The sequence below is a fragment of the Amia ocellicauda genome, chromosome 4, assembly GCF_036373705.1.
Source record: "Amia ocellicauda isolate fAmiCal2 chromosome 4, fAmiCal2.hap1, whole genome shotgun sequence".
In the NCBI taxonomy this organism is placed as follows: Eukaryota; Metazoa; Chordata; class Actinopteri; order Amiiformes; family Amiidae; genus Amia; species Amia ocellicauda.
In genome coordinates, this window is record NC_089853.1 from 28,916,347 (window position 1) to 28,941,898 (window position 25,552).

The window sequence follows — 25,552 nt, forward strand, 5'->3', positions numbered from 1 at the left end:
CAATGCAAAGAAGAAAAAAGAAAAGGAAAAAAGACCTACAGTCCGAAGATCACTGGTTCAAATCCACTTCTAATTAAAGCCTTCAATAATAACCCAGGTACTACCTAGCTACAGGGAGTGATCCAGTTGCTCATATCCATCCATAGGAGGTGGGTTATGTTACTCTAGCAGAAGGAAAAGGGTAGACAAAAAGCTGGTTGGGGACAAAAGAAAAAAAAACAGTACAGTATCGAGTCATGCTAGAAGGTGCTGAATGCTAAGATGAAACCAATTGAAGGTGACTGTCTCTTATGGCCCTCGTCTAATTTGTGAGCCTACATTATCGATTCAGTGCTTGATCAATACAACAAGCCAAGTCAACTAGGGAGAAAAAAAATGGATCCGATTCCTTTCCTTTAAAGAATACCTGGAACACAAAGACAATGCATCCCGAGGTTAGCAAAGCGATCAGAAGACCCAGCTTGAGAACATCACTTAAAAACAGTCGCTGTGGTGCCTGAATACAAATTCCATATACTGCTGGTTATCTTGGAGCAGTTTATTAAAGCGAAACTTGATTTCACTGCGGCTGACTGGGCGAACCTAAACACATCTTTCCACAGAAAGTGGGGCAAATCCTCTGCTACATTAATCTCACAAACATCTAGCTATGAAACACCTGGTCAATGGCTGTGCGTATTCCAAAAAGGCACGTGGGTATGTCTAATGCAGAACAGCATCACTGCTGAAGTCCCTGATCTAGGTGGCAATAGCTGGATTAGCCTCCAGTCAGCCAGTACTGATGGTAAGCTATTTGAGCTATAGCTTATTCGTGCCATTTTAAGCATATGGGCGTACGATGATTCAAAGACAACACACCTTATTCATTTCTTGTCTAAAGACCCAGGCTTTCCATTTTAGTTTAATCAGGATTCCTTCACACCTTTCTGTTCTTGAATTATCACAAAAGGCTACACTTCACACCCAAATACAGCCCTGTATTGGCCAAACATGAAAGGGGTGATAGTAACATGAGAAAAACGTAGGTTTGCACATTCATTATTTACACGTCAAATGCTGAACCCATGAAATGTAAAAAATAAATACATTGTATTCTTCAATGATACATGCAGAAAAGTCTCAGTCCTTGTCCACTGCATTTTTTCCTCTAATCAGTATGAATTGGAAGTGAAATCATTAAGTGAAAGATACTTTCTTTCAAAATATCTATATTTATTTTAAAGGAATTGTTTATAATGGATGCATACCAAATAATTGTAATTAGCACTACTCAACCCCTGGGGGATTCTTCTTTAAACTTAGAAAATAAAATGACTGAATGTATGCACTCTAATGTCAAATTAGCATTAAATCAGCCAGGTGAAGTTTGTTTGTAGAGGTCTGTTCCCTCTGAGAGTGTCTAAACTAGGTCAAGTGAGAAATCTCCTACAGGACTTCTATTAATTAACACCTGGATGTCTTCCTACCAATTACACGAAACCTATCCTTAGATTGTAAACTGTTGAAAGGGTTGACTGCATGTTATCAAAGTTCTTTCTTTTTCGTGTTCATCATAAACTTGAGGTTTAGCAACGGCTAATTATGGTGCCAACAGCTTCCTGCAGACTACTACTGTGGCAAAAGCACAAAATAAGTTAATTTGCCAGTGTGTGCTGCTCTAATTGCAGCTGACCAATTTTCACACTAAGGCACTGTCACACAATAACACGCATGCAAACACGCGCATACATAGAAGCAACAGACACACAAGCGTCCCTGTGAGGGAGGGTGGTAGCAAAATTGCATGCATTTCACAACCCCCTCCCCATCAGGGTCAATCAAACAGTTTTAATAGAGATGGAGAGCCATACACAGACTCATTAGGCAGCCAAGCTCAGTCCCTGGATATGAATTTCAATAGGGGAGCAAAGGGGAAGCAGCATCAGGGAGTGGTGGGGGAGAAGGCCTTGGTTAATTTAGGTTTGCAGCAGTCTGTAATGGGGGAGAGAAACTTGTATCCATTATTATTATTAATGGGAGTGGACCCCGTATGGAGTCCAGGATCTAATTTGGCCTTCTCTGGGCAACGATGGCAACACAATCAAATTGCTTTGCTTTTCCTCCATCCCATTGGCTTCCTCTTCTCTCTCTCGCTCGCTCCATATACCCAAGTACCCACAGTGTAGCTCAAATCTATTCAAATCACTTCTCCATCGGGTCTTTAAAAGACTTTCACAAAGCCAGAACTTCTACAACCAACAACCAGAGACTATAACCCACTGCTGCCAGTGAGTGGCAGAAACACATCTTTTATATATAAAAAAAAAAAAGGACATGGAATCCCTCAGTGGCTTGACTGCTAAAGGATTACACTGGTATGGAATCATCATTTTTTTCTGGGAAGCAAGTTATGGAACAATAGGCAGCTGAAAGCAGTGACTCTGCTACCTCCACAAAGACAATGATTATGAACAGGCTGTGCTGATATGAACTGAATTTGTATACTACATACAAAATGGACCAGAGAGGAGACAAAAGACTGCAGTGCTCTTTACATTTAATGATTCTGTTTCTACACATACATAGGAAACAACCATCAGTTTGTTCGGAGAAAGACACTTCATTAATTCCAGGATTATTTCACTTTTAAGTCAAAGTGTTACTTTGAAGACTTTCTTACCTGCCAGAGCTATCTTAAAATTTGAGAATAGTATGTGAGAAAATCATACAAAATATCTTCATGCATGGAAATAATACCATCACAGAAGCGATTTTTTAGATTTTTCAAAAACCACTGCTAAGGTGGCACAAAATGCAGGCAATATCCAAATTGCTATTATGTAATAAATATTTTTAAATACATTATATTATAGTATGCAAACACACAAACAACCTGTTTTTGAGTGACTTGGGCTAAAAGAGCCATTCCGACAGCATGGAGAATTTAATTTAAATTAGGCAAACGAAGGTGTCGGCGGGTGACAGCGAATGATGAAGTGACGCTAAGCACAGAGCTGATAAATGGAAAGTAGATGGAAGCTGTGTGGTAGGGGGAGGGGGGGTTATTGATTGTGCTGACTATGCTCAGAGGTTGGAGGGGGGAGGAAATGTTTAGAAAATGGACCCCGGGTAAGCCCAGCGGGCAGCAGTTAAAGTCATGTGCCCCCTGGGATGTCAGAAGACACAAATGCCCCCGAAATGAGCTTCCATTGGACACGGTAAAGATTCCCTATCCCCCCTCTCACACACAATACATTCACAGTCGATTGATATTCAAATAGGGAGCTGAAGCAGTGAAGACGTGCTGAACAGCCCAGTTCACTCGGGTCCTATAAAGCACTGACCTTGAACTGTTTAACTGATTCACAATTACGTAATTTTTAGGAAGGCCTTACACGCTGAACACTAATAATGGCTGACACAGTCCAAAGCATTTTCATGGTTCATCATCGTTATATTTTATTGTTGCTTAATATATATTTTGAGTGAGACTGAAATCTACCCCTCACAAGGCCTATGGTCAACTTCAGACTCCATGATTGTGATAATAAAATACACATTCTTAAAAAAAATGAAAATGAAATTGACACGGGTCGAGCCTTGAATTGTTAATGATGAATGGTGCTCCTCCACCTGATGAAAGGACTTCAGTGCAGTCTGCCTTCAATGTATTTATTGAAAAACTGTCACGTTTGAATGTCAATTTTAGCCAAAGGGACGTGTACTATTGCAAAAGATATGAGGACTCGCATACAATACACACCATCTCCCCATTCTAGCTCATCCTCAGTCATCTTCTATTGAACAGCTATTGCAATAATTATGTATTTATTAAAATGTTTAACCACTCTGTGAAATTTACATTTATTCTACGACCCTGATAGCAAATTATGGCAACAGCAGCTGTATTTCCATAAACACATGAATGCACTAACCGTGCATTATGAAACAATATTGAACACTTCACATTTCAGAGGGTAAGTAGAAAAGCCCCGAGTGTAATATGTAGACTGAAGTTACACAATGAGCGTCACTGAATGGCTCGTCTCCATTTGAAGGGCTTCACTTTAATGGAACATGTTTAGGTTGACAGGTTCTTTGCCCAGCTGGTCTCTGGTGTGTTCGACTTCAGGTTAGCATGGTATTCTGAAAACAAACTACGCAGGTAAGTTCTGACCCAGGAAAGGCAGAATGACCATGTGCCGCCATTGTACTGATAGCAATCAGGGTGCAGTACGTTGTATGCTGCACACAGCCACTGTCCACACCCATGCAGACATCACTGTTGGGCCCTGAAATAGCACAGGAGAGTGGCCTCTCACAAGAGAGAGTAATGAAAAGCAGGTATTATTGCACCAGAAGTCAAGCAGTAATCTCTTTGCCCAGGGGAAAGCGTATGGTGACAGAAGTCTCTGCCACAGTCTGACAGGAGCTGTAAAAGTATTTCACACACTTCAGCGGCTGTGGTTTTACAGAGACGCGTGATGCACATATTGGGATGTTGACGTTACACACTGTATTGTATGACTTCTAGGATACAAAACTGTAACGGATTAACACAGAGATACAACCACTAAACCTCCATGAGCTCCGTTTACCCGGCAGCTTTTAGTCACCTTTTAGAAAGTAATTGTTTGGACAATGCAAGACTACAAGACATCAATGTTTTTGAGTGTTGGAACCACCACTAGACATGTTAAGAAACTTAAATTACACCCACATGTTTATAGTTACTAAAAGTTCTACAGAATGAGCTTTAAAAATAAAAAAACAAATTGTGTTCAGGCTCACAATTCTGAAGCAAGGCGTACCTTTTGAACACTTTATAAAGCATTTAAAAGAGTCCTAATCACTACTAACAGTTTCTTTCCAAATGGAGAGAGCAGGGCTTGGAAAAGGTATGGTCCCTCAACTATTCATGCAGAAACAGCTCCCTGAGCGACAATGAGAAGCCAGCGGCATGGTCTGCCCATTTCCATCCTCTATTATGATTACCGCCCAGCTCATTCATAATTTTCTAAATAAGAACAGCAAGGCTAATATTTAGTCAGTGAGCAAAAGCACGAGGCTCCCGTTTCCTAATGGCTTCCTGCATTTCAGAGAATTGTTTCCCCTCAGGAAATCTTATCCATACAAGCCACTCCAATGCTGTAAAAAATAAAATAAAACAAAGACCAGGCTGTAATTAGGAGGACAAAGCCAACTATTTAACCCTTGTTTACAAAACAGTGAAGGTATCACTTTAAAAACTCTGTATCAACAATTACTGGTATTTTCACCATTTCACAGAAGATGGGGGGTAGTAAAGCAGTGAAAATATCTTGCAAACAATCTGCACTTCAAAACATGTATTCACTGGTGGCTTGATGTATGGAGTAACTTGGACTATTAGAACTACAATTCTCTGAAGTTGAAGAGGACCTCTTATTTTTGCCAAGAAACATTTAGCCTAACTGGAGAGCAGGCTGGTGGCCACGGCAATTCCTTCTCTTTAGAAAATAATTACCATGGTTTCCAGTGTGATGTTCCAGTACAGTTGCTATATATAGGAGGCTTTGCCCCCGGGGGCACTTGAACCCCTGACCCCCTCGGGCCTGCAAGGCATGCGTGACACCACATCACCCGAGTCCCACTGTCCTGCCAGGCCCACAGATGTGATGGCACATATTCCCTCTGTCCATACACAGCTGAGGCTCCCAGCAAGAAGTGCCAAGAGGCAGAGAAGTGGATTGTAAAGTGTCCGGTCACATACATAAGAATCAGCACCCCGCCTCGTCAGCCCCTCATAAAACCTGTGACAATTGTTTCAGAGAGGAACCTCTGCATGGCACGTTAAGGGGACAAGGATGATAGACAAAAAGGCCATCTCTCTTGGGACTTTTTGCACACAACCTTGTCAAAGATGACTGATCAGTCTCAGCCGAGCAAAGGCACAAAGGACACAGAGAGGCATTTTGTGCATCTTAAGCGGTATCAATTAAACAAGTTTTTCACTTGGCCCTGAAGAATGAAGTGAGAGAATCAAGGTGCATCTCTTTTATTCTTTACTTTCAAAGTTGCTTTTTGGTGAAGTCATTGGATGCTGAAGTCACAAGAGACAGGGTTCACCATATTGTTTAAGGACAAGGATTCAGCCTGGGCTAATGGCTTTGTAAATCAGTAATTCTTACAGATACACTGACCCTCCATGACCAAAAGCACAAAAGGTGTACATTGACTTTTATCAATATTTGTTTTGTTTGCGAATATGTGCTTGCTCATCTAATGCATTAATGCCCTTTATTCATGAACTTGTCCCCAGTTAAGGTTGTAAATTATAGCACAGTTACCCACTTCACTCGATATGCCAGATTTTTCAATTTCAATTTAAAACCCATTAAAGACATAAAGGAGTACTTTGTTTGCCGAGCATTGCTTACTTGTTGCCTTTTCACGCGGTCCACATGTGTTCCTACTTCAATTTTTCAATTGACATGCTAGTATTTACATTTTTTTTTTTTTTTTAAGTAATGACAATATAATACAATGGAGAAACAGTCCAGTATTGCACAGCAGTAAGCGTATGCCAATGGTGTGACGTTCATTGGCTTCCCCACTATATTTCCTTCCACTCTTCAAATACAGTAGCATTATAAACAATGCTGAAGAAACCAAACAGTAAAAGAAGATCAAAACACCTGCACTATTGTTTAAATCAGACCCTAAAGCTGTACCATCACTACATTGATCATGTCTTGTCCCCCCGTCCACAGAGCAGGGCTTAATTGCCTTTCGTTTTCCCCTGATGCATTATGGGATGCTCCAGCACAGAGACATCGGTTCTCAAAAACTGGGTGATTTGCATGACACATGGTCCTGCTGGGAGAGGCACAACAGCAGCTGCACTGCTTCACATCTGCACCTCCCCCCCTCGCTCAACCAGAGAGAGCGCCTGTCAATCACTGATCCCAGGTCAGCAATGAACCAGTACGGGATACGGCACCAGTGGGCTGCCTTCATCACGGTCCTCATTCATCTCAAGAAACCATCCCCAATCCTCATAATGAAAACAGGATCACGTTTCGTCCCTCAACCCTTTACAAATTTGAAATGGGTCATTTCCCACACCTTTAAAGAGCATTCGTGCCTTCCTTCCTTGATGCACTAAACGCACATTAGGAAGGTAGTGGAGAAGATACAGGAGGTGTATGGTTATTGTCTTGATGGCTTCAGTGTGTGATAGCTAGGCTGCTTTAAATGGCATATTCAATTCTTACAGCTTGCATTTATCAGACCATACATGATTAAGGAGGTGCCGCAGCTAGTGAAGACCACATGGGTGCATTTGAATTATTATTTTTTTGAATTATGTTTTTGAATTACTTTTTTTTTTATTAAAGATCTGAAACTATAAACATTGTTAATGGTTTTATAATAGGATTCCAAGCCCTTTACGGTTTTTATTTTTAAAACCCTTTCCAGTGATAATACACTGACGGTAATCAACGATAGGTATACATACATCTCAGACTAAATCCAACAGCATTCATCAAAACAATCATACAGGTAGGGTTTGATTCACAGATCCCACAGGAGCCCTTCGCCATGAAAAACCACAAGTACAAATTGTGGGTAAAGCAACCTAACAGCTTACCTACTAGCCAGGCATCTCAGACAGGAAACCTCATTAAGGCATGCAGTAACAGCTTGTCTTTCCCCCCCAATCTGCACCCCCACCCCCCTCACACTCAAACACACAATCCCTTCAGACACACGACATCTGAGTCCTGAGCCCAGTGCTGGAATGCCACAGCCAATCCGCAGGTGCTCCCGCCCGCTCTCCCGCCCTTCCTTTGTGTTGGCATTCAACCCAGCGCTACCATATCCTTCCTGGGGTCAGAAGTCAGGGTTCAGGGGTCAAAGCCCGAGGAGGCTCTGGATTCTGGAGCAGCTGGTTTCCATCACTCCCCGTCAGGCACCTCCAGAGCCGAGGAAACCCCTCGCTCCCTGCCTCCCAGGGAAACGCGCAAAACCCTCTCCCCCTCCCCCGTTACTCTGAGGAAGGTCACGGCTGTATTTCGATACTGTACTGGAACTGCAGTCTAGGATACCGTGTAGGAGCTCAATCACAGGCTGTCTTTAACACAGAAGAAGACAAAAGGCTGACCTGCTCTGCACATCTCCACTGAGGTGTATTGGGTAATAAGAAATCAGTAACCCCTGCAGGAGGGAAAAACCCGACAACTGTCAAAGATGAAAAATACACCTTATTCCTACTGTATATAAATTCCATCACTGGCAAGTAACTACCTGACATGCTAAATTTGTGACATATTAAAACATTTATTAATTTCGATACTTCTCATCTTGTTATTCTTATTTAAACCTTTATTTATTAAGGTAGGTCACTTGAGAACAGATTCTCAGTTGCAATGATGACCTGAAACTGGTGACTAACAAAAATATGGACAAAATCTGGCAACATGAAATGACAATGTCTATTGAACCTTGTGAGAAAGTTACTTTATCTAAAATGAAAAAAGGTTTAAGATCAGCCAAGCACCATTTTTAAGCTTGGGTTATTCTTAACCTTTTGATAAAGTAGTTATTTTTGGTAATGTAATTAAAAACAGTAACTTGCTGCTTCAAAATGTGGAGAAGAAAAAACAATGGACATTATGAAAAATCAGAAACCTAAATCTGGTATGTAAGTCAAAACAGGATATACACAAGGAAAATGGGTCACAGCAGGCATCTGAGGATGCTTTTATTTAAAGAAAAAACTAAAATGTCCCTGCTAATTCGGTATCTCAATCAGGACTCTTGGAACTTGATAAAATGATCAAATGTTTTGATACAATTACTTAATAAAATAAAAATCTATCAATTTACAAGCACTAGAAAAGATTGTACAAAAAAAAATCAAAGCAGGAAGGGGGGGAAAACAGTGAACAGAAGTGAAAAGGCAGAGAATGAAAACATTGCTGCAATTCAGGAGGTGCAGGCGCTCAGCTCTCCAATGAATACACAAACTGCTGAGGCTCTCGCTGTGGTAACCTATGGCTCTCAGACCGCCTGCATCCCCGAACTTCCCAATACAGTTTCCTGGATGGTGCAGGAATGGGGAGGCTGCTGGGAGGGTGGTCTTCAGTGGTCCCCCCAAGGCAAGCGTTTGCAACAATAGACCTTAGAGGCTGTGTTGCGAAACCAGCCACAAACAAAATTAAAATTGGACCGCTGTGTCACATTACATTACCTGCTGCAGGGCAAGCCTCCTCCACTGCACAACAAAGGACTTACAGATAGAGGGAGGGATGAACAAGAGCTCGCATAGGCCTACTGCATTTGCACAGCTTCTGGAATCTATTCTTCATATTGCATGGTTATCCTGCCAAGGGTCAACAATTGTCAATTCTTCCCTTCAAAACCTACTGTTAGTCTTAGGTTAATCTACCATGGGTCAGTTACTATAAACACAGGACACTGAATATTATGCAAGTTTCTACCCCAAGCCTGAAAACTATGAGCCCTGAGAATTTGTAGTAATACTTCCAAGGTAAACAGACGTGATAAGAAAATGCTTGGTTTGCATTCAGTGACAGTCCAGCTGAAAATACATATGTGGGAGCCTGACCACAAAGAAATCTGTTTAAGAAAACAGATACCACCCAAAAGTTAAAATGATTTAGAAACTGAACAATGTGGATCTGATTTAAATGATGCTCTGATTATTTTCATTCCAATTTCTTCATTCTTCATTTCTTCCTGTTGTTATATGGACCCCTATTATGATCAGCCAGTTTCAGTACTGCACGGTATCAAAACTCCAAAAAAAAATTAAGATTCACAAACTTAGAACTGCTTACTAAACACAACAAGAACTTTAACCCAAGAGGCCCTTACTCAAAACCAAGCTTGTGAAATGGAAATCTGAATGGATTTCCTCCTGAAAATATGCCATCGATTTAACTTCATATAGCAGAAGATTAGGAACAGAAATCACCACTGCAGCAGTGCAGAAAGCACACATGGGGGAATTTTGCTTTACCTGACAAGACAACTACTGTAATAATGTAATTAACACCTGCACTCTGCTGGTAAGCTGCAGGGATCTTCACCTCTTCTTAATTTTAAGTATGTCAGGCATGTTTGACAGATTAACATCAGCCTTTTCTTCTTGAACATGGGAGGATTTCAGCCAAAAGCCCCACATTTTCATTGTTAAACTGCTGGCATGCAAAGCAATCATGATTTTGCAGTGAACGCAGGTCTGTCTACGTCTGTCTACAAAATCTCTGCTCATTCCAAACATGGGACGCTTCACCTGAACACCAAATATTAAGCTCATTTTATGTAAATATCCCCAGAATTGCAAAATCCTACACCCTCCAAATGTTTTAGAAATCTCTTAAAAATGAAATTCTGCTTTTATAGGCACACAGCTCAAACAAAAGGCTGGACATCCTCACCAACAATTAAACCTCCAGATGAAAACTGATCTCTACTTTAAAAGAATATTCCCACCTCTACAGGGCGTATTCAGCTCATTTCGAGGGTTAATTAGCACCTTAAACCACGCTGTAATTATACGTCCTGGAACTCATTTGTTTCAGCACTGCTAGTCACTGGATTTCCTATAAAGATAAAAACCGCAGTACATAATGGGAAGTCTCACCTATTGCCACAGCAGGCGTTTAAAAAAAATGGATTAAGTAACACTTATAAACAGGGTTCTGGAGCGCAAAGTGGAGCAGTAGAGTGAAAGGTTGTTGCCTGGAAGCCTATATTTCTTCCCCCCCAAAGGTTTTTGTGCTGAAAGCCTCGAATGAGATGGGAATGTTTGGGAAGCATTTGACCTGTTTGCATTTTTATTAATTTAACAAATTTCAGCCAGAGCCTGGAGCAGAATACTTCAAAAACTGGTCCAAATCCCTACTTTTAAAAAGGTTACTTTACATTGTCAAAACTTTTCTGCACATGTTCCTCCGGCAGTTCTTTTAAACGATTGGCTCAAAGCCCAAGTGCTCAAACCACACACAAAAAAGTGTGCAACATTTTTCAGATCTCCCACGAATTGGTTATTACACTTTAGTCTAACAGGGATTCATTTTAGAAAAAGCAGGGAGTAACAGAGGAACTTTAAAGATGAATGACATATTCCCAGAATCCATGAGCAGAGCTTTATGTATAAAATATATATAAAAAAAATAAAAAATTCAAGAAGGCCACACTCGTACAGTACTTCATTAAGAGCATGGGTACTACAAACAACGCACAACACCAGCCGTTCCTCGAGCCCCCCCTTCACTCCCTCTTGTAAAGTTTCAAATGAAATTCCTCTGTGAATGACACACTTGAGAGAAAAGCACAGAAGCCAATTAATAATTCACACGCTATGAAACGGAGCGGTTTTGAGTTTTCACCTTTTCTCGGTCAAGTTAATCAGAGTTTATTTGGCTTGGGCGCTGACAGTCAGAGGTACTCTTTCTGTACAGTGTTGATAAAGCGCCGGCCCATCGCGGGACGGCACACAGATCTCTCTGTCTGGGGCTGCCAAGAGCTACAAGCAGAGAACAGGCCGGCCCGTGGTTTATTTGGGCAGTTCTCACAAGCCTCTCTATGTAACACCCCCCTCCCACTCCCCGCCTGTGTTTGTGTGTCTCCTGCACATGAAACGATTCTTTGACCAGAGTGTGGAGTCAAGAGAGGTGGGGCGGGGAGCGAGGGGGAAAGGTGCATGCTGCCACAAGATGTGCGTCTCCTTCAAAACTCGACCATGGTACCTGTGAGGTATTCACTGGGGCCTGATAAAGAGAATATGAAAGTACAGTAATTAGGGATGATTCGGTAAAGGAAGTAGGTCAGCTGGTTGCCCTGGCATTGTTGAGATGCAGAAAGCTTCACCGCTTCAAAAGCATTCTTATTAACAATCTGGGTCAGGGTTAAATGGGTTCAAATTACACCACGTCCCATTTGGAAGCCGCCCGTGCTGCTGGACTTCTGTGGCAAACATTTTTTTTTCCTTCATTTTTTCCTTCAGACATAATAACCACACTAGTCTAACACAGTGACAAGGTATCCCACACAGAGCTCACTTCAAGCAACAACAACAAAAACAAACTTTTATTTAATTAATTTTCAAAATGGAAAATTTCCAACAAAAACTGCTGCAGTTAAAATAATTATACCCAGGTGTCTGTTTTCAAGGTGGAGTATTCCAGAAGGTGCAGTAAAATTCAATTAAAGCAATTTAATAAAGTAAAAAAGAAGAACTTTGGTTTTCCTTTTAATTCTCAAGGCAGAGAAGTTTGGCCAAGCATAAAGAGTTGAGGTTAAAATAAAATAAAATGGTATTAAGGTATTTCAGAGTTTATAAAAACAAGACTGCAAGAACTCTCTACCCAATGACTGAGATAGTGTAGCTTGAACATAGGAATAATTCATAAAGCATTTATTGCACTTATTTACTAAATTATTTTACAAAACAAAATATTTAACTACCTACAGGGACTGAATTAAATAAGTATCTTAGATTTACGGTATACACAGTACTGTGCAAAAGTTTTAGGCAGGTGTGAAAAAATGCTGTAAAGTAAGAATGCTTTCAAAAACAGACATATTATCTATTAACATTTATCAATTAACTAAATGCAAAGTGAGTGAACAGAAAAAAAATCTAAAATCAAATCCACATTTGGTGTGACCACCCTTTGCCTTCAAAACAGCATCGGTTCTTCTAGGTACACTTGCACAAAGTCAGGGATTTTGTAGGCATATAGTCAGGTGTATGATTAAACAATTATACCAAACAGGTGCTAATGATCATCAATTCAATATGTAGGTTGAAACACAATCATTAACTGAAACAGAAACAGCTGTGTAGGAGGAATAAAACTGGGTGAGGAACAGCCAAACTCAGCTAACAAGGTGAGGTTGCTGAAGACAGTTTACGGTCAAAAGTCATACACCATGGCAAGACTGAGCACAGCAACAAGACACAAGGTAGTTATACTGCATCAGCAAGGTCTCTCCCAGGCAGACATTTCAAGGCAGACAGGGGTTTCCAGATGTGCTGTCCAAGCTCTTTTGAAGAAGCACAAAGAAATGGGCAACGTTGAGGACAGTTGACACAGTGGTCGGCCAAGGAAACTTACTGCAGCAGATGAAAGACACATCATGCTTACTTCCCTTCATAATTGGAAGATGTCCAGCAGCGCCATCAGCTCAGAATTGGCAGAAAACAGTGGGACCCTGGTACACCCATCTACTGTCCGGAGAAGTCTGGTCAGAAGTGGCCTTCATGGAACACTTGAGGCCAAAAAGCCATACCTCCGACGTGGCAACAAGGCCAAGCGACTCAACTATGCACGAAAACACAGGAACTGGGGTGCAGAAAAATGGCAGCAGGTGCTCTGGACTGATGAGTCAAAATGTTAAATATTTGGCTGTAGCAGAAGGCAAAGCTTCCTTGCAAGTTTGGGGCTGCATTTCTGCAAATGGAGTTGGGGATTTGGTCAGAATGAATGGTCTCCTCAATGCTGAGAAGTACAGGCAGATACTTATCCATCATGCAGTACCATCAGGGAGGCATCTGATTGGCCCCAAATTTATTCTGAAGCATGACAACGAGCCCAAACATACAGCAACAGTCATTAAGAACTATCTTCAGCATAAAGAACGAGGAGTCCTGGAAGTGATGGTATGGTCTCCACAGAGCCCTGATCTCAACACTGAGTCTGTCTGGGATTACATGAAGAGAGAGAAGCAACTGAGGCTGCCTAAATCCACAGAAGAACTGTGGTTAGTTCTCTAAGATGTTTTGACCAACCAACCTGCTGAGTTCCTTCAAAAACTGTGTGCAAGTGTAACTAGAAGAATTGATGCTGTTTTGAAGGCAAAGGGTTGTCACACCGAATACTGATGTAGATATTTCTTCTGTTCACTCACTTGCATTTAGTTAATGGATAAATATAATCTATTAATTTCTATTTTTGAAAGCACTTACTTTACAGCAGTTTTTCACACCTGCCTAAAACTTGTGCACAGTACTGTATTAATTTGTCTTCTCAGGTTGAAACTCAGGCTGTGGTTTTAGATATATGGCTAAGAGGTAAGCTAATTAGAGGAGACTATTGCTAGGCTTTTGGAAGAATATTGACTAGTGAATTATCTGTATTTTCCTGTTAAATTCCAGTTATACTCTATTGCTCACATTAACTAATCCCTGCAGCACAAGCATATCAGAAGACATTTAGCAAGTTAAAAAAAAAAAAAAAAAAAATTAACATTACAATACATTGAGACACTTTTCGTGTCATCAGTTATTCAGCTGTAGCAACAATTTCCCTTAGTTCCCTACCCACGCAGCCATTTGAGTAATTTAAAGTTATGGATGTATATATTTTAAATACAGAATAGATACCAGATTGTGTTTATCTTTCAAAGGCTGCCCTTAGGGAAAGGTTAGCGTAGCGTCCTGTTTAATTTTATTTCTTTTCCTTCCCTGCTTTCATTTGGTTGTGCTTCATCAGTGAGACTTGCTGAAATGTGTCATAATACCCTCCAGCTGCGAATACCAGCAGAAACGTGCCTCTGTGGTAAAGTCAGAGGCAGGAGGATTTGAACTGTAAAAGCTGGAGTCACACAAGGAGAAAACCTCGCCAAGTCTGCTGAGAGCGCAAAAAGATGTCATTTTAAACAGACACAAAGCCAGTACATTAAACTCAACAATGATCACAAGATATGCAACTTCCCACATCTCTAATTAATACCTTGCATTCACCGAGGTTACTTTCCACCTCCCCAAAAATATCAGTTTAAAAATGTGTTTCCAGTGATGGATGTTCTTTATAAACAATAAATTTGCATTCCTGAAACTAAACAGACAAGAACACTTACTTCTTGGCTATCTTTCCATTTTAACAAAAAAAACCTGGCTGTGATCCATTTCTGCACTTTATCCCTCCTACCACAATCCAGCTGCCATCTTGTCAAACATAACATGTAACGTTTACATTGTGCTAAACGGCCAATTGTCACTGAAGACTAGAAGTCAGCTTTTATTAGTGAGAGTATGCCAATGTGGCAGTTCACTGCACTGCTGACTTACTGTGACAATTGCCTGTCCAACGCTAATGGCTATATACAATGGCGTGGAATTAGTATACTGTACAGTCTGAGGAAACCCAAGACGTTTTTGTTGAATACATCGGAGACTATGTTCTCTGAAGTGCTGGCATTATGTGAAGCTTTACTCACAGAACAGAGGACATGACAATCCACTCCTCAGCACTGGCCGTCTAGGACTTCTACCCAGATCGTACCCCTCCAAAGCCCCCTGCTGACACAATCCCACATTCCACAGCTCCGTCAACCGCAACTAATGTCAACAAAATGATTAGGAGCCCATCTTTCGTATCCCCTTAAAAAATGGCGAGCAGAGACAAGCCAAAAAGCCAACAGTGGTGTTGAGGCAGACAATGTTATGCCAGACGGACTTGTTATTTTCTAATAGGATGCCAAAAAAAATCACACCAAGTGTAGCGACTCTCTCTCTCTCTCTCTCTCTCTCTCAAACAATACACATTAGCCTAGAAGGAACACAACAGAAGACAATGACAGCAAAGGGGATTTCTTAAATAACGAAGAAGAAATGGGGAATCAAGAAATGTTCCATGTTGTCATGTGGCCTTCCCCTCCTAAAAAATCATCCTGATACAATGCTAAATTGTTTAACAGGGTAATATTTCTTAACCACGGGGGTCAGCCCTCAGCTCCGTTTCATGAAGTGTCAGTTTAAAATGCCTCAAAAATGACGGAGGATATATATTTTAACATCCACTGCACTTAGCAGGCAAGCTCAATCAATATAACACTTCAGAAGTGAGTTTCTCAACCTCCACCACCTACCCCCAGCCTCCTTCAAAAACACATTGCACTAAGTTTGAATCCAGTGAGTCATTTTCTCAGCAAAACCAAAAATGAATATAGGAGTACTATTCAGAATTCCTAAAAAACAAACCCAGAAACTATAAAAAGGCAAACTCTGGGGTGGGGGCAGAGCAGCTTGGCCTTCAAAATACAGAAAAAAGCACAATGTTGTTTTTTGTTTTGTGTCAAAAAGGCCATTGCAAACACAAAGTCACAGAATGAAAAGATAATCGTTTTTTTTTCCTTCAGACCACAGAATAAGAGCCACTTACTGCTAGAGGAAGAATAATTACTTTCCTTTAAGCCAGGGGGAGACTGCAGCCAGTTTCAAATAAAACTGATAATCCATTGATTTTTAATTGCCTAATTGGCCCTTTAAACCAGCCAGAACCCTATATGCCTTCACATTATGTGCTAATGATGTCTTTATAATGCGGGTTTGGGCATGCGAGTCAACAGACTTGAGACTTGTGTGCCTTTTCAAAGGGTCTGTCGTAAGCTTTCTTGTTCCAGCGCAGCCTTGACATGAGCCCCGGGACACTTTCCCTTCCAGCTCCTCAGTCAGAGCTCGCTTCCCCGAGCATATGCAGGCAGGCAGGGCAGGCATAATGAGACTTCTAGTTGTGTTCCTGAGCTCTCTAGTCACAGTCAGAATTCCCTTTGATAAAAGCACCAGGTATGCATTAGCTGCCAAGATGAACAGAAATGGGTAGGGGGCACGTTGCTGAACCCTTGGGCTGCTAGATTGACATTCGCCACAGCCTGACAAGATCTCAGCAAGGCAGTCACTTTCATGTCAGTGCTACACCCTGCAAGAGGAATTCTGCCCAAACACAAGACCAGGGATGGCTTTGCAGTGTCTCTATTTTCCAACACCATGGTTCTCAGCTAATGCTAAGTATTTATCTGCCAGGACAAACATCTTTCCAATCCAATCGTACTTTGCCTCCCATCTGAGACAGAAGCCTGCATTCAGATGGGAATGACAGTTGAGATTTCTTACCGAAGGAATGGAAGAGAAAGGAAAAAACAAAATCAGGTCTTCTGAAGTACTTAAAAGCAATGGTAGAAAGAAAGGAAGGAAAGTGGCAATGAGACAGAGAGACAGGTGTGAAATGAACATCAGTGGGCACCCAAGCTGTGGAGAGTAGATTGCAGGCAACATCAAAATGAGAAGAGAATACAAAAAAAAAAAAAAAGTAATAACCCTGCTGTAAAAGTCTAATTGATGAAAAATATTGCTCAATCACTTGTGATATTTATTTACTCCCTTTTCAATAAATTACACTGCAGTGGTACTATACACAGATAGCTCACAGCCTACCACAGTGCAAATAACGTGCAGGTGAAAAGACAGAAAATTTCAAATAAAGTGCTTAGGACACTCTTTTAATAGAACATGTTAGGAAGCAATAAAATGTCTGTCTTTGAAAGACTGCCAGCACATCACAGCGGCTGAGGTAGTAAACAGGGCTGCAATCTGAAACCATTGCATTCACACCGGAGGTAACCCCTACACTGGGGAAAGGAAGAGAGAGAGAGTAGTAAAACAAAATCCAGGTCAACAAAAGGACTGATTATAATGAAAAATATCAGTGGAACAGAAGAAAGACTATTCTGGAGGTTGCACCACTTCAAATCAATAGTATAAAAATGAGTAAAATGAGTAAAAGCTTCAAAAACACACAATTTCACCACTCATTGCTTATCTTAAAAAGGATGAACACACAAATCCACAAGCAGTAATTTTAAATGCTTTAATGGAATGAAATGAATCTTATTTTGACAGTACCCATTACCATTGAATATTATGCATCGCTAGTAGGAAAGGCTATACAATGCATCCTGTATATTTAACCTCTGACAGTTTGTGTATTGCTTTGCTGCTGGTATCAGTCAATCAGGACAACACAATTTTCATATTCACTTTGTCGACATCGCATTTACATGGCTCGATGTACACATTAGGCAATTAGCCAAGGACTAATGGTCTATTAGAATTAATAAACCAGCTCGAAAACTAGCTGAAGCAGCTGGTAGCCACAATGACCTACCGGCGTGAAGATTCAATTGCAGATATTTGTTAAAGGAGCACAACACCTTCCTGCATTCAGATAAACAGCTGAAATGACTGAGAAATGATCACAGCATTGTATTAAGTGAACACATTTTTAATATCAGAATAAATAAAGACTAACTGAATTCTATTGGGGACTAAAATACTAAAATTCTCATAACTCAAGTGTGCTGTAAAGTACTCGTTCCTCAGAACCCTATACAATTCAAATCCTTTTCTAGCTGTGTAGCCGATATTACACAGCAGGACATGAAGAGATTCGGACACCAGTAAGTATGCCGTATAGAATATAATAACAGGGAAGGACACAAACAGGATGCACAATGCGTGTCACAAACCTGTTTCATCTACACCCTAAATCTAACCCACAAATCTGTTCTTAGCTGGCTGTTCTTCCAAGAGGAGGAAAAGAGAAGCTCAAATCAGCCCTATTTTTTATTTAATGCCAAACACTTGATAGAAGAAAGCAACTACAACATATGGCACTTCATTATAGTAACAATTAGCTAATTTTACTGACCTCTTTCCATCAATAACTTTCACCGAAGTTTATTATCTTTTTCCCCAGGGACAACTGGCCCTATCTCCATAACCTGGCTTTACACTGACAAGAAACCTCCGAACGAGAAGTTTTTTGTGTGTGTGTGTGTTTTTTGTTTTTTTTTTATTAGCCAAGCTGATGAATCAACAGCCTGGCAAGCGGAGCAATTATCCCCTCCAACACGAAGAAGTCATCAGGAGATTATCATTGAATCTAGTGCAGATATATGTAATTAGTCAACGGCTTGATCTAGTCTAAACAGCGAGTAGAGGACTGTTGCTTTAAGTGCTTCAACCACCTCCAATCATTGTCCGTCTCTAAAATACACACGCGAGGTTGTCTCTTTGACTAGAAATAAGCACAAATGTACCGCACCATTGGAGTAGATTAGAATTAGACACTGCTTTGAATCTTCTTTGAATCTTCATCTGAACTATATTTGTGGAGCTGAAAGAGGGGTGGGCGGGCATGACAATGGAAGATAAATACACTGTATTTGCATTACAATACTGCTATGAAATGTGCCAAGGCAATAATACATTGAATCACACAGAACTGGCATGAGCTTACAAGATGCGAGTGAGATAAGTACAACTAGTTTATAAATATTAGATATTAGAAGACAAGTCATTTTTCAGACACTCGCAAGGCCTCAATTACCGTGGAAAAATGCAATAAAAAGCTATAATAAAGAAACTTTAGAGGAAAAAAAAGTATGTTAAAAATGTATTGCTCAGTGATGAAAGACATCGGCTCCTTTGAATGTTTTTCAGATTACCCTTCTGTCTGTAACACTGCTATGCGGTGAAATAGTCCCTGTTGATTACTAGGCTAAAGATTCATTCAAGTGGCTCTTGACTATCAATACGCCTACAGTACAATCGATAGAAAGCTCACACAGAAACACAAACCATTCTCATGGCCCATCAGACATCATAATAGCTTGTTCATTCCCCCTCACTATAACCCTTTTTGGTGCAGGACCTTCCAATAAAGACTGACTAGGAAGGGAACTTTAGAAGCAAATGCAATTGGCCCTGTAGCTGCTCTCAAGGCACCAGTCACCTCACCCCCTATTCAAACACCATTCCTCTGGATTGTCTCTTGTTCTTCAAATACCAGAACAAGGCTGCAGTATTGGAAAGAATGTAAATGGAGGGATGTTAAATTAAACACTATACAGACAAATGTGTGTGGGTTGGTGCCGCTTGAGGGAATTCAAATTAAAGAAATTGCAGAAGAGACAAGCTAATGGCAGTGGTCACTTTTCTTCTCATTCATCTGCACTTTCAGTGACTACATATTTCATTAAATAGACAAAAGCAGTGAAACACCGCTCAAAATGGTACAGAACAAAACACTGTAGTAGAATCTGCCACAGTGGGGGTGCGGAAAGAGAGGGGGTTAATCATGATGAGTGACATGTAGAAATGTCCACAGTCTGGGTGTTTTAACTCACATTGAAATAATGTTTTTCAGTTAAGAACAATATTATACATATTTTAAATATGACAAAGATATGTCTTCCAAGTGCAGGGAATGAAAGCTTTGATTAATCCTATTATCCAAAGTAGCGACAAACTTTTTCTTTCTAAACCAGTGGAATTCCACTGTAAGGGGAATAAAAGGACTTAAAGAAAAGCATAAGACACATGTAGGGACGTGAATCTGGAAAACAATTCCGTCCTGCCACACAGGCATAACGGCGCTGCCAAAAACTGCTGCAACATTAACCAATAAAACAGCAAACCAATGCTTTTCCATTAACTAGCAACTGAGCTACGACGGGCTCTGTAAAGTATTTCTACAGAACTATCTTATCCATGGGCTGACTACTATTCAGCTCTCCGCCTCTCCGAGATACATGACTTGCGGCTCAAGTTATATTTGTGAGTTTCAGCTCCCCACCCCAACCCCAACTAAACACCAAAAAATATGTTTTAAATGAGCAGACGTTATTTTCAGGACCCCACAATTAGTAATTTGACACTGACTCTCCACATTCAAGCCCCATTCCGATCTCCTGGAATCCTAAGAAACTCCCAAAGGAACTCCCCACTGCCCTTAATCTCCTGGTTTTATTGCTTTCCATGCAGAGCTGGGCCATTCCACCCTGCCCCCATCCCTTCCTTTGTACTGCACTCCAGCACAGTCTGAGATTTTAAACCACTGTTGAGTGCTGTTCATTTCAGTCCAAAGCTTTCATCAGTTTCTTGACACAAAACACCCCAGCTACCAAACATAGCAGAAGAGTGGCTGCCTACTTCAAATTATGATCTCATGGTAATTTGGGGGTGTTTTGAAGTCAACCCCCCTATCCTGCCCCAACAACAACAAACGAATTTTAGGAAAAGAATGAAAGTCATAAATATGAAACGGTTCGCTCTAAGCTGCTAGTCCTTTATACTTTGTCTTACTCAATACAGCACTTGCACGAATTATTACCACACACATTGTAATTCAGTTTGGGGGTGATGTCTTTGTATTGATGCTTAGACAGAGTTATGTCACTGGTTGTGACTTTGAACATAGCAAATCGAATAAATATTGTCATGTTTTTGCACATTTGATCGCCTCTAGGGAGCATATAATTGTTTAGCTGTAGCTGTGTGATCTGTGACAGTCTGTTATTTCAGAATGCAAAGTCACTCTTCTCTGTGCAAGAATCCCAAACTCCATTCTAAATAAACACTAAAGGAGGCACTCTGATGGGCTCAAATTATTACCTGTTTGTGGTTTTATCTATGCTGCCCTAAAAATAATGACCAAAACAAACCCATCTGACTCATTCAAAACAAGAATAAATGTAATTTTAATTACCCTTACCATATAACAAGCTGTGTGACTAAACAATTTTAGTCCAGTCTGTGTGTTAATGTTTCAACTTAAAAGAAAAAGTGTGTTTTTTCCAACAAGATATATATATATATATATATATATATATATATATATATATATATATATATATATATATATATATATATATATAGATATATAGATATAGATATAACGCATCTCTTGCCTGACAGACAAGGTAATGAGGCGGAATTTAACAATGTATGCAGCAAAACGTGTTACTGGAATCAATCGAGTACGCAAAACATAATGTTACAATATTGCGACTGACACTGCTTAATTTAATTCTGGTATCCATAATATAGTCTTAGCTGCTCTTGACTCTGCTCTGTACTATGTGTAGTAGTATAGTAGTATAATGGTCGCGTTTGAGTAGCGCAGGTTTCCGCAGTTCTGTGCGGATCTGCGCTGCTCCGCCAGTGGGGTCGGCGGGATTGTGCAGATCTGTGCAGAACTGCGGAAACCTGCGCTACTCAAACGCGACCATTGCCTCCTTCTGTATTCGTCCGGCCACTAAATAAATCAAGGAGACGGGTTAAAGGTCAATTATCCCCCCACACACACACACACTTTTTGTATTCGGAGAGCTCGGGTAGTAACTCATTTTCATGTTTTCCCTCCAAAAGGGAATCTCTCTAATGATATGCATTTGTTGTAAATATGCAATTCTTCATTCTACTGGGGAAGAAGCAACATAATATGCAAAAAGCGCCCAAAATACGGAACGGTGAGGACAATCCAACACGAAGGTACCCGCACGGCGAGGTGCACCCAGCACACAGCACGCAACGACGCAACTCGTCCTGCGGAGAGCCTCACACTCGGCTGCGCTGCGGATCCCCGGCCGCCTGTCTCGGCACAGCAAGACACGACCATGAATACAGATCAACGTCCAGCTAATACTCGCCGTAATCACAGTCATCAAGCGAGCAACAGCGTCCATATCCAGTTCCCAAGTGCTCTCAACGCAAGCCATTTCAACCCCACACACCCTCCAGCCTTGTATGCCGTCCAGTGGTTTGGGGTCACATTTGTACACGTTAGTTTTATCAGCTCTATCTTAGTTGGCTTCGTGGTTTAGTTTGGCATGCATTTTCTTCATAGATGTCTTCAACCTTCACCGTCCCGACCCCGTCTCCACGTTAAAGCACCGTTTTTTTGTTTGGTTTTTTTAAGATAAAATAGATGAGCTCCCTGTGTGTAGCGCATCCAGCAATTAACAACCATTCACAAAATCTCTGCACGCTTTGTTTTGCCCGTGTGTGTGCCCAGCAGGGCGAATCATAAACACCAGCAAGCGGGGCATCATGCATAACCCATTTCATCAAAAGATCAGGAGAGAAATGTACACACACACACACACACACATGCGTATGTGTTCTGCAAAGCGTGCTTACTCAGTGTTTACTAAATGCGGGTATAATCTAGCTAACAAACGCGCACAGAGACCCTACTACTACTACTACGGTGTTGTAGTGCAGATTTGCGCAGTTGTGCCCAATTGTGCACTTTTTTGGGGGTAACAATTGGTTGAAAGGTGCAGGAGTGCGGAGGTCCTCGCTGAGAGCCGGGCGCCGCGGGGCTGTCGCTGCTACATGCCGATACTGTGCCGGTGCGGGTCGGCACCACCACCCGCGTCCTGCCGAGGCGACTCGCCGTCTTCTGTTAACTCAGGCTCTCCGAAATAACACCACGAAACTACCCCGCCGAAGAGCGTTTCTGCTGGCTTACCTTTGTCGGCGTGTCTGGCCACGGTGGTCGAGCCAAGAAAGGTGAGACAGGAGAGAGAGAGGAGCAACCGTGCTCCCCACTCCGCCATCACTTTTCCAAAAAAGAAATGTTTATATATTGCAAAAAACCTCGGGGGAAATCCGTGTTTTAATCCTCTTCGGTTCCCTTCTTACAGCCCTCCCTCCCACCCCAGAAAAGCTATCGAAGAAGTCCGACGTTTCGCTCTGATGTGATCAATCACATCCGGGATCAGCTTGGCTGGACGCCGGCCGGGGGAGACATGCAGCGGCAGCAGGAGTGAGGAGAGGCGAGGGGTCGGCTTGTTTTCCTGAACTTAGACGGGGTAGAAAGCAGCCTGAACTCAATCCATATCCTCGGGGGAGACGCACGGGTAAATAATTGCATCGATGATAAAAGAAAGAGGGCGGATGAGCAAAAAAAAAAAAACAGGGAAGAAAACACAGAAAGAAACGGAAAAGGGGAATCCAGGGGACAAGGACAAGCGAAAAGACTTGTCGAGATCCGACCCGTCGCTGGAGACGCAGCCGCTGCTACTGCCCGGCAAACGAAACGAAACGGCAGCGTGGAGGGGCAGGAATCCGCCGCGGTCCCCGGAAAACAGGGCCTGGAGGAGCGGGGAATGCGGGATTGCGGACTCCGTGGTGGGAGGGGGACAAAACCCGGCGTGGAGGGTGAAGGATTGGGATATGTGTTCAAACATTGGCGCTGTTTAAATAAACATACAGTAGAGCACACATTTGTTTCTAATTCTTTTTGACAGTGAAGCCCTAGTGATAGGTCTAAATATTATACACACAATATAGGTTTCTTTTCCATAATTCAATGTCCACTTTTTCACAAATGTCACTTTTGACACAATACATAGAAACAATAATATCATGCAACTATGTGTCATGGATAAAATACAAAACTTTTAATTTAAATGATTTAAAAACATGTAAGTCATGCTTTGTATATTCTTAAAAGTGGTGATCTAAGGTTGATCAGAATTTAATTTAAAATCACAGATCTAACATGAGGCTCCTCAGAGACATAAAGATATATATATATATATTCATATTCTGAAAAAGTAATTGGAGTTTTCACTACAGGGAAAACAATAATCAATTATAATTTAGTCTTTTTCATGTTTTTTTTTCTTTTCAGTGCCTTTTCAATAAACAGACTTCTTATAAATTATGCAGCTGAAAAATAACATGAAAATAAATTAATTTCATTGCACTGTTTGTATTCTCAATTATTGTGCATATATCTAAATGTGCTGTGCATGTACATGTTTTTCACCCATGCAAGGGTATAGCCTTTTCCAAAGCAGTTACAGTACTACTACACGATTTCTTAGCAGAGTAATGACTTGGGGGCTGCTCATGTTGTGCGAGAGCCAAATATGATTGCTTTGGGCTAGTTTAAAAATACGTATCATATAATGGAAGACAATCATCAGAATACTATATGTGAAAATGCTAAAATGAAAATTATAATATTAAACACCAGTCTTCAAGATTTTCCAAATAACAAAGGTTATTGATCGCTGAGCCACAATGGCGTTCTCTTCAAAGAACATTATTCTGTTCTCGACCACCAAGTGTTTTGGTTCATTGGTGTAAATGAAAAACATGGTCGTTGAATTGTAAACTGTCCAAATAAGTGTATTCTTGGAAAGTGTTTATGTAGAGAACAATAGTGTTGATGCACAGGAGGGCTAGGTTGATCTTCTTTCAATGTGTTATTTATTTATTTATGTATTAGTAATTTCTCTCTTGCTTTGTTTGGAATTGTGCACAGAATGCAGATATTTATACTGAAAAGGGTAGAAGGCAAAGGCCTTGAATAACCGCCATTGTTTTCTATAAGAAACTCTTAACACCAGAGCACAGAGATGAACACGCTCCTTTGCAGTGATATTTTCCCATGACCAGTCCAATTTTAAGCTCGGCAAAAAGAAGGGAATAATTGTACTTGCAATGTTTGTGCTGCACTTATTTCCTGAGCTGTTTTTCCCTTATTTAGTGTAATTTCATTAATTGCCTTGTCCCTCATTTATATATTTTTTTGCTCCATCCCTTTTAAACAAGTCCAGCCTGTTTAGTGAGCATGGCCTGATGTTTCATGTAAACTGTGATGGCAGTATAGAAACTGGCTTTCAGAAGGTTCATATCTGCCATGTTTTCACCAGTATTACTTCTGCTCAGACAGAACTGGCTTTGTATGAATTGAGATGTTATTGGTCATTATTGTTCCTTTTAATCAATAATACTGTTTTTATGATATTGTTTTTTGCCCAATGCAAAAAGACAATATTAACTATCCCATACTGTCCAAGTCCAGTACTAGTTAACACAGCTAGTGTAGGTATCCTAGGGTATCCGAATGTGAATTAAAGACAAAAGGTAGATATTTAAACTATTGCTTCAATATTATGCATGGCAGACATGCAA

At 40.9% G+C, this 25,552-nt stretch overlaps 1 protein-coding gene across 6 annotated transcripts in view; it reads right to left on the bottom strand.

Moving 5' to 3' along the window:
* The window catches only part of LOC136748200 (neogenin), a 181,177-nt gene extending 157,398 nt beyond the window's left edge, over nucleotides 1–23,779 (bottom strand). For 2 of the 6 annotated variants that reach the window (XM_066701756.1, XM_066701757.1), the window contains exon 1: nucleotides 23,094–23,779. In XM_066701756.1, coding sequence (XP_066557853.1) covers nucleotides 23,094–23,181 — 88 coding nt within the window. In that variant the 5' untranslated portion in view covers nucleotides 23,182–23,779. The remainder of the gene's footprint in view (nucleotides 1–23,093) is intronic. The other 4 variants (XM_066701753.1, XM_066701759.1, XM_066701754.1 and 1 more) reach the window with 4 other exon arrangements.
* Nucleotides 23,780–25,552: the final 1,773 nt, after the last annotated feature.